The 18543-nt window shown below is 40.7% G+C and overlaps 1 protein-coding gene across 1 annotated transcript; it reads left to right on the forward strand.

The window, feature by feature from the left end:
* The first annotated feature begins 1671 nt into the window (after window positions 1–1671).
* TNMD (tenomodulin) lies at window positions 1672–16311 on the forward strand. Its single transcript, XM_012767647.2, has 7 exons — window positions 1672–1937; window positions 2103–2234; window positions 10658–10798; window positions 11011–11112; window positions 13756–13909; window positions 15444–15610; window positions 15935–16311. Exons 1-7 carry the CDS (start codon window positions 1890–1892, stop codon window positions 16142–16144), a joined length of 954 nt encoding a protein of 317 aa, XP_012623101.1. The 5' UTR covers window positions 1672–1889; the 3' UTR covers window positions 16145–16311.
* The last annotated feature ends 2232 nt before the right edge of the window (window positions 16312–18543 follow it).

The following is an 18543-nucleotide window of genomic DNA, read 5'->3' on the forward strand; positions in this document are numbered from 1 at the left end:
AATTCTATTGCAACAATAAAAGTAACTGAGAACCTCAACTAAGACTGTGGTGATTGAGAATGGAGAGGATAGGATGGCAGAGATAATTTAGAGGCTTAATTCATTGGACTTAATAAGTGATTAGGCATGAAGATGAACAAGAGAGAAAAAATCAAGGATTATTTGGAGATTTCTATTCTAGAGACTAATCATTATGGCATTTAGTGAGAGGTAACACAAAAGGAAGACTATGTTTGGAAGGGGATATAATTAATTAAGTTTGGGATATGTGGTATTTGAGGTGCCCATGGGGTATTGGAAGTGTCTAGCAGGTTACATGTATTGGTCTGGAGCCCCAAGAGAACAGTCTGGGTGAGAGTTATGGATTCAAGACTTGTCAGAGAAGATGAAAACCTAAAATAGGGCTTTAGCAATGCACATAGGAAAGAACAGCTTCAAAAGATGTAAGAATTTAGAATAGAGAGGCCTGGTAATTGATTGGATAAAAGGGATATGAATAAGAGAAGGGAGTCTAAGACAAACCTCAGGTTTCTGGTTTGGGAGACTGGCTGGGTGATGGTTGCACTGTTATGAGCTGAATTGTGTCCCCTCAAAATTCATATGTTGAAGTCCTAACCTCCAGGACTTCAGAATTTCACTGTATTTGGAGATAGGACCTTTAAAGAGATAATTAAGGTAAAATGAGGTCATATGGATGGGCCTTTATCTAACATGACTGATGTCCTTATAAGTAGAGGAGACTAGGACAGAGACACGCATAGGAGGTAATGCCATGTGAACATGATGATGGCCATTGCAAGCCAAGGAGAGAGGTCTCAGAGGAAGTCAATCCTGCTAACACCTTGATGTCAAACTTCCAGTGTCCAGAGCTGTAATAATATAAATTTCTGTTGTTCAGGCCACTCAGTCTGTGGTACTTTGTTATGGCAGCCCTAGCAAACTAATAAAGCCACCAACCAAGATTGGGAATATAGGAAATAAAGTAAGCTGGGGAAAGGAGGTGTTGAAAGAAGAGTTTGATGTGGAACATGTTGAATTTGAAACGCCTGACGTACATCAGGCAGAGATGTTCAAATGGCTTTGAAATTAAAATATAGAACTGGGTTACAGGTACAGATTTGGAAATCATTGTTACGATATTTTAAACTGTAGGAGTGGATGAGATCATCTAAGACGTGTATGTAAAGTGAGATGATCATCAAGGAGAGATTCATAAGGCATATCAGCATTAAGAAACAAACTGAGGAAGAGGACTCACAAAAAGAGAATAATCAGATAGGATGACAAGAGAGAGCTTATAGTTAGTCTTTATTTTATCCTGTTTTTATTATAATTAGTTGAGTACATATCAATCTCAGTCTTCAAAGAGCTTTAACACAGTGAAGGAGGCAATATCTTATTCACTTCTGAATCTCTAATACCAAGCACAGTGCCTGACATTTAATGTGCCTGCAATAAATATTTATTGAATCAAATGGATTTGAAATTAAGACCTCATTCCCTCTTTGTTTTGTTTGCTTATTCCTGGAGTGTGCAGCGTGTATTGCCACTGATATTTTAAGTTCCTAGTGAAAAATCATTTCAATGTGTCCTAGGCTTGGTCCCCTTCCAACCCAACCCCCAGGACAATAGTTTTCATTATAACCTGTCTTTGCCATTCTGGATGGAATTCTGTGCACAGAAGTTATATACATATATGGGTATATCTATGTAACAAATCGCAGCACAGGAGCCCCCTGGGCTCCCTCAGGCTCTGGTATGACATATTTGAGCCATATAAATTCAGCTTCTCCTCTGGCATCTGTTAGCTGACTCCCTTGCAACTCCACCTCAGCAGTGGTCTCTCAGTCCTCTCAAAGCAGGGAAAGAGTACTGTGTGCTGAGAGACCATGGCAAAGAATCCTCCAGAGAACTGTGAGGACTGTCACATTCTAAATGTAAGTTGATTGATATTTTTTCCCTTTTGAGCAGAAGCATGGTTTCACAGATTTATCGTATTGCAATGTGAATATTAGAAAGTGAAATCAAAGGTGACTTGGAATTATGGCTTGCTATTTTGAGGGTTATTGTGTATTGTTTTATTCTCTCTGTTCTTTGCTTAGGCAGAAGCTTTTAAATCCAAGAAGATATGTAAATCACTTAAGATTTGTGGACTGATCTTTGGTATCCTGGCCCTAACTCTAATTGTCCTGTTTTGGGGGAGCAAGCACTTCTGGCCGGAGGCACCCAAAAAAGTAAGTAAAGTAAATGCACATCGTTATCCAATGCTTCTGGTGTGAGTTTGATTGTATTTAATCAGTGATTGATATGTAAATTATTCTGAAATGAAAATCATTAAGTCTCTTTTGTGTTTATTTGCTGGTGGTATGAAAAACTGAATCAAGATTTTGCACTCTTTTATTGTCTAATGATTTTGGTAAGGGAAAAAGTTGTCTTCTGTATTTCGGTTAGTAATGATAGGATGTAGAATTACCCATTCTTCTACAGTGCTTGGCTTTAAGGAGTTAAGATTCCTCCGAGAAGCAAATTTTTTACTGTAAGAGAAAACTTTCCATCTTTCTTTCAATTATCTGGGCAGAAACTGATGGAAAAGTAATTATACCACCACATAAGGAGAAACCACCAGAAATGGCAGCAAAGGATTTTCAGGGATTATGTTTCTGACTTAATGCATCTTCTGTGAGGACAGGCAGCAAGCTCTTTTTCAGAAGGAGCAATTCTCCTACCCGAGTTCACATTTATTTATGCTTTTAAAAAATAGCTTGAGCTTTTCAGCTCCTCACCAGCCACAATCATCAATGTCCCACTGAGATAGTAATGCCACAGGGTAGAATCCAGTGAAACCAAGTCATTAATCACAAATATCTCAGAAAGCTCCTGATATTGGGGTCATTTGGTGCAGTTTTGCTGGCCATTCTAGTTTGTGTGATTGTTACTCCTGGACTCACATGCAATGGACAAGTTTAGATGTGACCCAAATAAAACCGTAGTCCTTTCCATTTGAAATATGATTAATAAATGTACTAGCTGCAAGGTGCGAAGATGGTTTTCTGGCTTTGCTATGTTTTTCTGTCTGTGTGTGGGCTGTTGCTATTGTTGTTGTTACTGTTGTTGTTACTTTGCTGTCATGAGATGCTGGCTTCTATCTGGTAACAGATGTAGGGAGGGAAAGGCACAGATCCAGGAGGGAGGATGAGACAAGAAGAAAATAGGTTGGCATGGACTGTTAGGAGCCAAAGAAGTGATAGGAGCAGAGAAGAAAGAATATGGATCAATGAGGAGGGAGAGGCAGAGGGGGAGACATGAGAAATAAACTGGCTAAGTGTGTAAAAGAAACCAGAGAAGTAAGGCATAGCCACCCTTTGATCCTCTATCTCCGCTGCCATCCCCCCTTTCATTTCGTCCCAAAGGATACCTTACCAAGTTTAAGGAGGAGGGAGAGCAAACCAGCCTAATTTGTTTACCTTTTTATTTATACTTTGTTCCAGAAAGGATTCCAGGCATTACCCGATGCTGATAGTTAGCTGTCCCCAGTCCTCACCCTCCACCCGCACTGCTCCCTAGTTCTGAACTACTTACTGTTCAAATGTTTTTCTAAGAGATGTCACTTGTGTTCAGGCTAGCAGGGTGGGCAAAGCAATGAGACCAGGAAGGAAAAAGCAAATGAATAAGAATGCCAAAATGCATTCCAATACAATGCTGGTACCACTTAGCTAATTCCCAAAGTGACATGCTGTCCCACAAATAGAATCTTGGATCCTCTTGAAAATTATGTGAGTTAGAGGGCCATAAACTCTTCTGCGGCCATAATGTACCTAACTGAGTGGGGCAGGTAGCTATTCCTTTTGATCACCTATAGATACCTGCCTAAATAGGGAGCCAAACGGCCTTTCTTATTTTATTGTAGCCACTGGAACTGCAAATGCTATTCTGAAAGAGTTTATATGTTTTTCTAAACCTACACTGCTATTTGCCTCGGTGCAGCTATAAGTGACTAGGCAGAGACCTTGCCTTTATCTTGAAAGGTGCCAAACACACTAGCAAGGTCCATAGTCTCTTCAACTTCCGTATTGTGTCATTTTTGCTTCTTATTCAGTTCTGTTTTCATAAAGAGCAGTTCTGTGATTCCTCAAACCAAAAGTAAAACTTTGTCAGTGTATGCATGGAAAAGATGGCATATGCTACCCATAAAGTTTATCAAAAATCAAATCTCTTGTGAAGTAATCCATCTTTTGGATGTAATTTGCAGCAAAGGGACTCTCAGAAATGAACAAAGCTTTTACAGAATAATCCAGATAAAAAACAATAGGTGTGTCCTAAGACAAGTTTCTCCACCATGGACAAATGAGGCTTGCTTTCCATTCCAGTGGGTTGTTGAAATTGATCGTCTTTGATATTTAAGTCCTGGCCTTCACAAGACCAGGTTGGGCTCATTGTAAACTAAGAAACCAGTTGGAAGATAAGGAGGCTTTTTTCAGTCCACTACTACCTTCAAGTTCCAGACAAGGAGCCCAGGAGACCATCCATGTTTCCAGTGGCTAAACCTCTACCAATGAGCCTGCCCTGGAGCTGACTTAGGAATCCTAGGATGTCACTAGTAGTCAGATTAGTCTTAGAAGAGTTGCAGAGGAAAAGTATCTAGACATCTTACACGAAGTAAAGACTCTCCCCTTAAGAGTGTGGCCTAGCAAGAAACAACAATTAGCAGATTAAAAACCAGGTTCTCCTGGACCTTCCTTTACAAGCCTGTGGGATTTGTGGAAACTGAGGGGCCCTTAGTGGAGAGATCCGTGTATGCTGCTGTGCTTATCGATGGCAGTGATTTGTTTGCTGTCCTGAGGCTTCCTCCAAGCTCTTAGTGTTTGCTCCCGTAGCCCCCACCATGCCTCATTTTTATTTTGTTTTTCGACATCTGTGATTAATAAACTGTGTTTATTTAACATCCTACATCTGGTGTTGATGTTTCCATGCCAGTAAGTCCTTCTCCTCCCTCCCACCTTGGTGTATACAAAAGATCCAGATTCCTCATTCCAAGGGTGAGTAAGCCATGCTTGACCGTCTTTCCTCACACATGTTGAGTGCACACACACACACACACATATGCACACATCAGAGAGAGAAAGAGATCAAAATAAAGTGAAACAAGGAGAACTAACTCTGGGTGAGCTGCTGCACTTTCTGACAGTCCCCGGGCCCCTAATCCACAGTCACATATAGAAGCCACTTGAGCTAAATGAAAGCCAGGTCCATCGAGCTCTGTATCAGCTTTCTTAACCAAGCAGAAGAGACCCATTGAGTTCCAGCAATTTTGAGAAAGCATTGCAATGAGAGCTCCACTTCCAGGCAGTGACTGCCCTGGGATCACTAAAGCAGGATCCCCAGAGAAACACTCTTGCTTAAAGCTCCCTGTATTACACATCTCACTTGAAACGATCAGAAGCCAACTCCCCAGCTAATTAATCTAACATGAAGAAAACAAATCAGAAAAATCCCAGCCCTTAAAGTAACAGTTTATAAACACAGCACAGACTTTGTAGCCCATCCCCACCGATCCTTTGTGGAATGAGGCAGAAGAATATAATGAACTAAATAAATGAAAGGCGATCCTTCCTGCCATACGTACGAGCTGCCTGCTGACATTAGTACTATCTGGAAACCATCAAGGCCACACAGCAATTAACAGATTTCTGGGAATGTTCCCTCAACTTCTCCATACCACCAGAGCAATGAGAAGTGGTGGGGATAAGCAGGCATCCTTCTGCCCTTCCCACTTCCACCTCAACTGTGGATGACCATGAAAATGGGCTCACCCAGAGCTGAGAGCCCAGTATCAATGTAGACTGAAAAATCCTTTGCTCAGAAGAAGCATTTTCTTGCCATGTCTGAGTCCAGCTTTCTCTGTGCCTATTTCTCTAATGCTAGCATTAGCCTGAGACTAACTTTCTTCACTCTTCTCTGGGCACCAGGGAAGACAATTTTCCTCCCCAGTTTCCCTGGGCTTTTCCTACACAACATCTTGTGGGTAAAATGTGCATCTGGAGAAACATTTATATAAACTTAAGGAAAAAGTTGAAGTCGTGGGTGGAATATCTTTAGCAGGGGGACTGAACTTCACCAGATAGTGCCACGTTGGCATTTTAGAAAAAAAGACTTCTCTTCATTTTTTTCCTCTTAAAGCATTAGGAGACCCGGGCCACCCAGGGGCAGCTCCCACTAATGGAGCCAAACTCTAACTGTGACATCCTTAGTCAGTCCTTTTGTTCTCCTAAGGCAGCATCTGATGAGCAACTTATATGGCACCAGCAAGGAAAGCATGAGTCTTCAAAGAGAGCTGACCTTGAGTGTCTGAGAGTGGAATTGGGGCAGTAGGGGGAGGTAGTCCAGGTGATTGACAGGTAGTAGCACCCCAGTGATCAACTTGATAGGTGTCAGCTCAAATCTGAGCAGAATTGATTTTACTAACTATCTAACATGATAGTTGGAAAGGGGTGGGAGATAAAGATAGGAACTGAGTCCCCAGAGACAGTCAGTGACTTGCCCAAAGTCGCACAGCTTGTAAGTGGCAGAGTAGAGGTTAAGGCTAGAATCTGGCCTGAAGATTCTTTCCACTATTTTTCAGCTGTGTTTAAAAATCAGGGATGGGGGACACTGGATAGGGGAAAACTTTCTGGCCAGCTCAAGTCTGTAGATGAAAGAAGTGGCTTGCTCATGTTGAAAAAGAGGAATGTCTGTGCTGCTTATGCCAATATTTTTCAGGGCTGAGAACTGGTGATTGAAGATGCAGAGGTCCAACTTTGCATAAGAAACAATCTGTCTGTTCTGTGTTGGTAAAGAAACACCCAGAGGCCCTTTAGTTCCCAGAGGCCTGGTCAGTAATAATATGGTACAGTGCATTCCCTTCCCTTCCTTCCAGCCTAACACCTGCTAGCCAGCTATTCCAAGCATGTATTTCACCTTTGGAGAGAGTACCTCATAAACAGACAGTAAAGGATGACGGTGGAGAGAAGAGCAGCTAGATTAATCACAGGCTTCAAAAAACAAACCTAAGCCAAATGTCCTCAAATCCCTGTCAGGACAGGCTAAAGCTACTTGCCCCCCAAACAGATCCATCACGCTGAGGTCTGAGGCAGCTTTACTCTTTATAAAACGCTTTCTTTTCTGATCTCAGAGACTGTCACAAACAGAGGGGGGAAAAAAGGCAGGGTGAACTGTGAAAACGGGATGTTAGGGTTCATTTGCTGCCTGAGTGGAGGATTTAACTGGACTGAGGACAAAATTCCTGGGCAGGGAAGAGAAATGGATTTGTGTCCTTTCCATGTTTTGTCAGGGTGGTCTTCTTACACCTCTCACTGCCTGGGCTTAACCACGTATCTGTCTCATTTCACTTCTGATTCATATTCCACTCCATTGGCTTCCTTGTCCCATTCCAGTTTTCTTGCCCTTGCAGTTAAAGCCAAACTTACGTATGGGTGGAGTAAGAGACCATTTGAGTAGAGCTGGAAAGATGCTCTTGCCCCTCAAATATTTTTTATTCCTGGGGCCACCTTGCCTAAAATCCCCCACTGGTACTTCATTCCTTTGAGTTAAGAATTACTCAATTTTTTAAACAGACAAATAGCCATCACTAATATTTAAGTATGAAATTATTTGTCGGATCGACTTCTTCTCTGTCATAAGGTATTTGAAGCACCATGAGAGTCCTAGATTATCTAGACGGGAGACAAAATGACAGACAGAGATGGAAAGAGGAGGGGGAAGGGCCATGACAGGACAAGCAGGATATGAAAAGAGAACGGAAGAGGGAAGCTAGAAGCATCGAAGATTAACTTTCTCTATCAGCCAATTTGGCAGGGGTGTGCTCCTTGTCACACTCTGTGCTTGCTCTGTCCTTTCTGGAATAAAGCTGAGTTGGGGGCAATCTGAGATGAGCTACTTGTAGCCCACTCACACTTCTCGCAGGCCAGTCATCCTGTGTATGCTTTAGCTTGTTCCTGGAGAGAACAAAACCATTTGTTCCTTCATCTCCAGAAAGACCCTCCACCCCTGAGCCAGGGGAGCTTAGTAAAGAGCAAAGTACTCGTGATGCCAAAGGCATGAGCTCAGTCTTCATATGGGCCAGTGAAGCTTGCATAGCCATTACCCAAGCAATGTGCTCCACAGGGACTTGGACGAGACAGTATGTCTGGATTTGCTCAAACCTATCCCCAAACAGTCAAAAGTGGGTCACCAGCATCATCTTCCTAGACAAAAGACAGTCTGTTCCAAAAGGACACCTTTGATAGTGGAATTCCATCTGGGTGAATATATAGTTCCCCATTCCTACCCCTTACCACAGATTCACACATAAACGAAATCATTCCCATCTCACTCTATTTAGCAACCTACCATTGCTAACATAAAGCCAACAAGCTGGTTAATGAATATAATCAGAATGGACCCCTTCTTCCCTACCAAAAAAGCTTTTTGCAGGAAGGTTGAAAATAATCAAGATCTGCTGAGCTTGGCAGTTTCCAAGAGTTTTCATCTAGCAAGGTGTCCAAGTAAAGTGCATTGCCAACAGTGCAGGAAAACTCATTCCACAGAAGTACACTGAAATCCTAAATGTCACCAGTATGGTTCCATAGTCTTCTACCAATGATTGAAAATACAGCCTGTATTTTCTCTTTCGTCCAGGTAGGCAACAGTCCAATATCCCCTAGTCTCTAACCTCATTTTTCCATACAACAATCCATCAGCGGTGCTACTGATGAAACAAACACCCCACCCCAGCCCCCAGTGGCTAGTGGTGTCAACATTTGTCTCAACAATGAATAGTATTTCTAGCAAACTCCCCCCTGTTGGGAGAGCTGACAAGACTGGATCTGAAGTGGATGCCTCTCTCCCTACATAGACCAGACGAATTCAATTTGTTGTCATAGGTAGAAGTTTCTATTCTCAAGCTGGCTGCAGAGCTAGAACTGAGGACATATTTATAACTAGAAGCAAATAACAAGCCTAAAGGAATTTGCTACCTGTCACAAACCAGGCCAGACTTTCTGAGTTAACTCTGCAGTTGCTGGAGGGTTCTAAATACTGTTTTCTTTCCACTTTTAAAATGGTCTCTTAAAAGACCTTGCCAATGCTCAAGATCTCTCTTTCGGAAGATAAGGACGTGCCATTGGTGGGGAAAATTTATTCAACAAACACTTAACCATGTCCAGGTCACTGTAGGGTTAACCAAGGGGTAAAAACATTGTCTCTTGTTTTTCTATTCAGCAGCTGCACTAGACTTTTCACCCTTGAAGTAACACTTGCTTCTACAAAAGGTTCCAACTTGTTTTTCTTCTTGAGTCGGGGAAAATTTGACCAGGTTAAACTAACATTCAGTCACGGACATCAGCAGACACTAAAAATCAACCCAACCAAGTGTAAGCTCTACGAGGCAGCCACTGGGAACTGTATCGTTAGAAAGCAATGTTGGCTCTGTAGACAACTTGTTTTTTCAGGCTTTTAGTTTTCTAAATTCTTTCCATAAGGAAAAATGAATATGAAGAAACTTGATAAACAAAGGCCCCCTAACAACAGGGATAAGATAGACTTCCACATGTCACCAGCAGGTCTGGCCTGATTTGTGACAGGTAGCAAATTCCTTTATGCTTATTGTTTGCTTCTAGCTATAAATATGGCCTAAGTTGTAGATTATGGGCTTTCTCCTAAACTGGGATACTATGTGTGACTGGTCCTCTTGGTCTTTAGAAAGACAATTGCCTCTTTTAGAGGGGAGGAGAAAACCTGGGGTTTTGTTTCAGCCACTCAAGAAAGACCTGATTGGCAACCTTTCCAAGTCACTCTTCTTGGAAGGCTCCACATTGCTTAATTCAGGGCACTTGACACAGTTGCTGAATTCTTTATATATAGTAGAATCTGCAAAACTGGAAGACAACTGAGTAAGGTTTGGAAAACAGAAGCCAGGAATAAACTGGATGAGGTTAGTTAGCCTATAAAAGACAAGGCTAGGGGAAGGCAATAAATGTTTCCTGGAGTTTAAAGGCAAAAGGAAGCAAATAGGGCAAGGTAGGACTCTTACCTAATATTGATCAAGGAGAACATCTTCAGATTCTAAAAAAAGACAGACCCAAGACTGTGTGGCCATATTAAAGCCCTGGATAGATAAGGAGATAGAAAACAATATCTAACCATTCTAAGGGTGTTCGAATCTCTTTCTCGGCCCTAGTGAATTTCATGGGGGGGAGGGGAAAGGAATGATCATAGAGCACTTGGAAAGGGATGTATGTGGTAGCTTAAAGAAGCAGCATAGGTTTTAGGTGATCCCTCAGCTTAACACAAGGGGAAAATACTTTGCAGGCTGGTTTGCAGAATATCATTTGCTATTTAGTCAGGGCTGCCAAGGAAACTGTTGGAATTCTTAGTAATTAGCTCAGCAACTTGGCTTGAATTCAAACTACCAGCTGTGAAGGGATCCCCATATCAACTTGAGAGCCAAAAAGCACCTCACTTTAAACTCAAGTTTCAAAGAATTCCCAATGGCAAACTGCTGAGATGGTACCTCACTACAAAAGCTCTGGAAAGAGAAGGTGCCCCAGATATTACCCAATTAAAGTATCTTATGATGGGACACACTGAGTATCCTAGAGATTGTTTTCCTCTGTTCTCCCAGACCTATGACATGGAGCACACTTTCTACAGCAATGGAGAGAAGAAGAAGATTTACATGGAAATTGATCCTGTGACCAGAACTGAAATATTCAGAAGTGGAAATGGCACTGATGAAACATTGGAAGTACATGACTTTAAAAATGTAAGTTGGATGTTTTCCCCTGAGGCTTTCCTCTTAAAAGATTAGAGCATTTGAGTCCAGTTAAAAATAGCCTTTAACCTCCATTTAATTTATCAGATAAAGCTTTCCCTTTGAATTCAGATTTTGCTAGTCTGGGTTCCTGACACAGATCATGGAACTCATTAACTGGGGCTATTTCAGGAAGTTTTATTATTGTTTTGTCTGTTTTATAGGGATATACTGGCATCTACTTTGTAGGTCTTCAAAAATGTTTTATCAAAACTCAGATAAAAGTGATTCCTGAATTTTCTGAACCAGAAGAGGAAATAGATGAGGTACGTAAGAATAACAATAGTGGTAGCAAAAGACATAATATATTGGGTGCTATATGCCAAATGTTGTACTCAATGCTTTACTCTCCTTTGGTTATCAAACAACCCTATAAATAGGTCCTATTATTAACACTATTTTCATATTAGGAAACTGAGACTCAGAACCAAAAAGTGACTTGCCCAAGGTCACACACCTACTGAGTAGAGATTGGGGTCTTGAACTCAGGCCTCTCAGAAAACTTTCATGCTTTTAGGCGAAACACTACACATTTATACCAGGGTACCCATTAACATTATGTACATTTGCTTCTAAACCAAAGATCTCTAGTAAGAGGGATGAGCCAGAGAAATGAAATCAATCTTGTCTAAAATAAAGTCCTTAAAAAATATTCCAAAGGCCACCTGAGGTTCTTGCCACTCATCACACTGCAACATTCACCTAGTTTAAAGAATTCAGTTCATTCACCTTACCATGTTGTACTGGGCTGCTAATGAAATAGGCCACATTTAACCTCACTAGGAAAGACAAAAGCAAAGAGGGTGAGAACTGCAGTGAAATATGAATCCTCTAGAAACGCACCGCTAGGCCAGGGTAAGGCAACATAGGATACTGGTGCAATCACTGAATGGCCCCTGAAAACCTAATAGAAGATAAAGATACAACAACTAAAATACAATTATCCATAAAGCCCTTGAGATTCTTTATTGTTCCCTGTCATTCTTTCTATAATCACAATATGTTTTTACCAATGGGAGAAGGGCCATATGGTGACAGCTTATCCCACTGAAGCAAGGAAAAAACAAACATTGCTTTGGTTAGGTTTGGTTTGGTTTGGTTTAGTGCTTAACTGGCAAATCTAAAATAGGATTATGGCAATGGCACAGTGGCCTCTCTATGAACTATAAGAATCTTTTTCTCTTTCTCCTCTCTCTGCCCTATTGTTTTTCACTTTTCTCCCACTCGACTCTCTCCATTTTAACTCTCACCTACCCATTTATCTTTTTCTTTTCCCTTTCTTTTTTGGAGGGTGGAGGCTGAGGAGCACTTTTTCCTTTCTCTTACCCAAGTCTCAGAGCTGCTCTTAGCTCCCACATTACTCTTTCATGCTACTGGTCTCCTCAGGGTCAGAGAAGTTACAGATCCTTATTAGAATTTCCAAGAAAAAGATGAAAATGTCCCCAAAGATGATGCTCTGTTTCAAGGCCTATGGTAGTGACAAATTTTGGAGATTATTTTTATTTTTATTTTTTTTGAGATTATTTTAAAAATAAGCATAAGTTAGATGCATCTGAGGAACAGATCAACTTCCAGGATATGAGGAATGACAGTGGGAGGCAACGGTAAGATGAAAGGAGAATCAATAGGATTAACAGGCACACAATATCATACACAATATCATATGCTGATTCTCACAGAAAATAATGTGAGCATTTGAGTAGGCTAGCCAGCAATGAAAGCCTGAAGTGGCATAATAGGACTTATTTTTCTGAAACAGATGAAGGCAAACACCCATAATGTCTCATTTTGGCCCTAATTTATTCTTCAGTTAATTTTGCTGAATCTTTAAAATACCACGAGTATTCATCACATAACAGTAAGAATATTACACCTTCAAGTAAATCCTATTTTTTTGTATTCACAGTACATATTGTTTATAAGGCAAATTTGTAGTCCTAAATGACCAAAAGCCCTCTTCTTCTATACTTCCCTCACCACTGTAGCCACGGAGTGTGCATGGTAAACATGCAGAGCAGGTATATAAATAGCCCTGATTTTGCTAACAAAGCTAGTCAGCATACCGACTTCATTTTATACAATCCCTTTTGATGCATCCCAAGGTCTTTACAAACTCAAGGACAAAGGTGCTAAGACTTGCTGTAAATGACTCAAGGGAAAATGAGTAAGAACTAGGCATACAAGACAACTACTTCAATACTAGAAAGTGAATTGAAGATGGTGTCCTTCACAATATAAGACAGGCTATGTAAAGCAAAAACACTCTGTGAAATAACCTCTAAGCATCTAGAATGAAAGGAACACAAGATGGTAAGGCCAGTGAAATCATCAGCTGCAGGCTTGAGTTTAAAACATAAAAAGACATCTTTTGTCCTACAACTAGCTACCATAACAGACAAATCTTATAAAACCAAAATATTAGGTTCAGTTGCTATTTAATTGATCTCACCAGTTTGGGTTATAGGAGTTTTCTTCACTTTGAGGTCAATTTCTGCTCACAACCCTAGCTGCAAGCCTAAAACAAGACAGGCTTGCAATATCCATTTTAAAAAAGAGAAAACAAGTGTAAATCACTCATGGTTCCAGAAGCTCGAATTAAAACATACGGGGCCCCTGGGTGCCCAGAAAATAATGGAGAGCCTTTCTGACTTTAAGTGAAATGATAACAGAAAAGGCTCCTATGTCGGTGAGTAGCCCTGCTGGTAAACCTAGAAGAGAGGGAAGGATCAGCTGGTAACACCCCCAGTGGCACCTTCTATATGCAAGGCACAGAGCTAGTTCACTAGCAGCCCTAGGATTGGAATTGTTATTCACACTCAAAATACATTGTTTTCCAGCATCCCATAATTTCACACTCATTTTATTAATTTCTCTGCTAATCACCATCCTGAACTACTTTCCTCTTTCAGAATGAAGAAATTACCACAACTTTCTTTGAACAATCAGTGATTTGGGTCCCAGCAGAAAAGCCTATTGAAAACCGAGACTTTCTTAAAAATTCCAAAATTCTGGAGATTTGCGATAATGTGACCATGTATTGGATCAATCCCACTCTAATAGCAGGTATGGCCTCCTCCTCCTCAGCCTCCTCCTCTTTCCAAACACAGTAGCAGGTTAATGTTCCCAGCATTCAGAGACCACATTTCTAGGAAAACAAATGATCAGTTTATATCTTCTTGGATGAGACTGTATATGCTGACTGCCAGAGAAGGGAATTTTTCACAGCCAAGTTATAAATCAGATAAATTAATGCTGACAGGCTTTTAAATATCCCAGCAAAGGTAACACCACCCTAATGTGACTAGTGATAGCAAAAAGCTAATCTGTCTTTCTTTGCACATCTATATTCATTGCAGTTGCGATACCAGACTATTGCTCAAACCACTGTGAGTCCAACCAAAGAACAGAGGAGAGAAGAGCAAAAACAATGCTCTGTTGTCAAGAAGGATTCTCTATGTCAAATGGTGGCATTCTCCCCAGAAGATAGGACAATCACTGCAGTACAAATTTCTTTGTGGCTGTTTTAGGAATCACTATAAAAGTAATTGAGGGCTAGAGGTCCAGAGTAAAAGAGTACAGCCCTCAACTTCCAGACAGCCCATAGAGAAGGTAAAGGCCTCTGGACGTCTTGTTCCATCTAGCTAACATGGAATTTGGCCTTCCTCATTCTGGACAGCATAGATTACTATGTTACTCAAGAGGGGCCATTTCCACCAATGCAAGTATCTGTTGGTACTCTTTGAAGACTTAAAAAAAAAGGTAATTAAATGCAATGTGGTATCCTAGACTGGATGCTGGAGCAGAAAAAGGACATTAGCAGAAATACTAATGAAATCTGAATAAAGTCTATAGTCTAGTTAATAATATTGTACCAATGCTAACTTCTTTGTTTTGATCATAGCATCCTTATATAAGATGACATTAGGGAAACTGGGTGAAACATAGATGGGAACTCTGTACTATTTTTGCAACTCTTCTATAAATCTAAGATTATTTCCAAATAGAAAGTTTTTTTATTTTATTTTTTTATTTTTTTTTTTTTTTTGAGACAGAGTCTCGCTTTGTTGTCCAGGCTAGAGTGAGTGCCGTGGCGTCAGCCTAGCTCACAGCAACCTCAAACTCCTGGGCTCAAGCGATCCTATTGCCTCAGCCTCCCAAGTAGAGAAAGTTTTTTTAAAATAAAATTTTAAGACAGGAAACAGTAGGGAAGTGAGTGAAAGACAGAGGACATCAAATCAAATCAGACAACTAAGAAATATTTATTGAGCACCTACTATAGGTAAAATCACTATGGGAGACACAGACGTCCCTTGTCCTCAGTTTTTAATTTAGCATACTAATAAGGCAAAGCAGTAAATGTTTGATGCCAAACAAGCACAGACGAGGTCTGTGTGCATGGGAATGATCAGGTTTGTTTTGGAAAATACTCTTTAAAATATCAGCTGAAGGAGCTTGGAAAAGTGGCCCAGGCGTGCCTAAATGATGCCAATCAGAAGGCACAATGAAAATCTCCATCCCCAGCTGCGAGTCCCCCGATCACTTCTTTCAGAAACTTTTGCAAAGTAGTCACATCACAATCTCATATTTATTATCTTAGTTTCCGAGTTACAAGACTTTGAGGAGGATGGTGAAGATCTTCACTTTCCAACCAACGAAAAAAAAGGGATTGAACAAAATGAGCAGTGGGTGGTCCCCCAAGTGAAGGTGGAGAGGACCCGTCACACCAGACAAGCAAGTGAGGAAGAACTTCCAATAAATGACTATGTGAGTTATGTTCATGTTAACTCTTGGTAGAGGAGAAACAAAGATCCCTCACAGAACTTACTACCCCTCAGATCACGATCATTGGAAGGAGAATGATCATGGTTTTAACAAAAAATCTTTAAGAAACTTGGAATCTCCAGGAAGCTCATTCAAAATCAACCTTGATCTCTCTTGATGTATCTTCATGATCAGGCTAAAGAGCTTAATTTCTCACCAGGCCCCACCTCATAAAGTCTTATAGTCCTCCCCTGCTTGGTGAGGCCTCTTCCTAGTGAACCTTCTGCCTCTACCCCTGCCCCCAACACTGGCTTCTTCTTCTTTCAGACTGAAAATGGAATAGAATTTGACCCCATGCTGGATGAGAGAGGTTATTGTTGCATTTACTGCCGTCGAGGCAACCGCTACTGCCGCCGCGTCTGTGAACCGTTACTAGGTTACTACCCGTATCCATACTGCTACCAAGGAGGACGGGTCATCTGTCGTGTCATCATGCCTTGCAACTGGTGGGTGGCCCGCATGCTGGGGAGGGTCTAACAGGAAGTTTGAGCTTAAATGCTTAAACTTCTGGCAGCCAACATATAATAAATGCATGCTATCCAATGAATTTCTGCCTCTGAGGCATTTGGCTCCTGGTAGCCAGTACTCCAGAATTACTTGTAGGTAATTCCTCTCTTCGTGTTCTAATAAACTTCTACATCATCACCAATGGTGTGATTGCTGCTGAACACACTGGGTAAGTGTTTGCTGAGCATATTCCCAGCAACTGAAATGAAACAGACCTGTGTAACATGGATGACAACAATGAAGTTTGCACTTCATCAGGTTTGGGAGTATGAAAGGGCAAAGCATAGTGATTCTCAAGTAGAAATGAGGGGCTGATGATAAAATGTCCCCATAACCAATGCATAAAAACATGTTTGTGTGTGTGTGCATAGCCTCAATGTTTAATTATCTGAAAGACATATTGTGGACTTGCTTAAGTATCAATTAAGCCGCTGGACAGGCAATGAGTCACAGCAGGCCAACACTAAAATATTCCAAATGCACAGACTCAGCAAAGGAGAAAGCTAACCTAGCAAAAAGGGTCGCAGGCTCTCCTCCTATAAACAGGAGCTCAACTTTGGACAAATTCAACATCTCATAACCTTCACATCTGACTTATCTTTAGGTCAGTGTCCAGTTACATAACTTTCTAAGGCAATTGTCTGAAAAACGAGACCCCATAAATATCATTCACAAAACAGGCATCATAAGAAATTACTCAGGTAAGGAATCAAATAAGATTTTCCCTCCCAAATTATAGGGAACTAGCAGTATGCCGCTTTCTTAAAGGAAGGATAAGGCCTAGTTCCCAATCACCTCACACTTTGCTTAGGAAAGGAAAATGGGGGCAAATAGGAAAGGAAAAGAGGTGGTTAGAAGTTAAGGTTAACCTTGATGTCCCAGCCAGTTCCAGTTTCAAAATTCATGTTCTACCTATCCATCACCCCTTCCAGTTTCATTTGAAGGTAGTATCCTTCATTGCTCACCTTCAAAGTTATTTTGTCATGAAAATATCTGTCTGGAATTTTCTATCAGAAAAGTATTTTCAAATAAAATCTTCAGCAAGATGCTTGTGGTCCAGGAGTCATTTCCCCCCATTTAACAGTTAAGGAAACACATAGAAATAGTTTTGCTCAAGGCTGAGGCAAGTTAGCCAGTCATTAATTGATAATTAGCATACAAGCTATACTTGGATTACCAATTTTCACAGAATGAGAGCACAATAAAATGTATCTAACAATGCACACCACTGACAATATTTTCTTTTTTATTGATGATTTAGAAGACATTTGATCGTTCTGGAGTACTTCGATTATCATTAACAGGCATTAATTTGTAGTTTAAATAGAAAAATGTAGAAGACATAAAGTCCATTGTATGGACTTTATGACGTCCCCTATCTTTTTAAATAAATTCTTCATTTATAACATTGCTTTTTGGGATCAGCCAATAATTTTAAATTCCTGAGATACTCAAATTTATGCAATCTATAGTATACTATATATATCATGCTCTGCGAGGGATATAAATGAAGTAGAAAGTATACTTCCTATTTCCAAAGAAAGATAAGACACCCAGAATACATAAGCCCAAACACAGGAACTTATATACAACTAACTGCAGTTGTATATGCTTTGGATATATGTGCACATGCACACACACACACACACACACACACATACACAGACACACACACTAAGAGGTATAGGTGGATCCATATCACATTTTAGGTTTTCAAATCTAGATCCTCTGTACTTCATTTTATGCCTGTATAAGTTAATGCAGTCATCCCTTGGTATTCACAGGAGATTGGCTCCAGGACACACCCCCTCCCAGGACACAAGTCCACAGATGCTCAAGTCCCTTATATAATATGGCATAGTATTTGCATATAACCTACACACATCCCCTCCTATATTTTAACTCACTTCTAGATAATTATACACCTCACAATTTTTTAATCCAGGAAACATTTCCTGTTCAGATGAGATACCTCAGCCTCCAAATAATTTCACAGTGGCAAAGCATGATCCCCTAATGAAGTAGACCATGAGTTCAAAAGAAAATACACTCTCTGGGAGGCCGAGGCAGGCGGATCATTTGAGCTCAGGAGTTCAAAACCAACCTGAGCAAGAGCGAGACCCCATCTCTGCTATAAATAGAAAGAAATTAATTGGCCAACTAATATATATAGAAAAAATTAGCCGGGCATGGTGGTGCATGCCCATAGTCCCAGCTACTTAGGAGGCTGAGGCAGGAGGATTGCTTGAGCCCAGGAGATTGAGGTTGCTGTGAGCTAGGCTGATGCCATGGCACTCACTCTAGCCTGGGCAACAAAGCGAGACTCTGTCTCAAAAAAAAAAAAAAAAGAAAAAAGAAAAAAAGAAAAT

This window comes from Microcebus murinus, chromosome X, assembly GCF_040939455.1.
Source record: "Microcebus murinus isolate Inina chromosome X, M.murinus_Inina_mat1.0, whole genome shotgun sequence".
Taxonomy (NCBI): domain Eukaryota; kingdom Metazoa; phylum Chordata; class Mammalia; order Primates; family Cheirogaleidae; genus Microcebus; species Microcebus murinus.

Bases quoted from the DNA above. Each gene is read 5' to 3' on its own strand.
- TNMD (XM_012767647.2), top strand. From the start codon at position 1,890: ATGGCAAAGAATCCTCCAGAGAACTGTGAGGACTGTCACATTCTAAAT. The intron at 1,938-2,102 runs GTAAGTTGATTG...TTCTTTGCTTAG, and splicing joins AGGACTGTCACATTCTAAAT to GCAGAAGCTTTTAAATCCAA. The intron at 2,235-10,657 runs GTAAGTAAAGTA...CTGTTCTCCCAG, and splicing joins GGCCGGAGGCACCCAAAAAA to ACCTATGACATGGAGCACAC.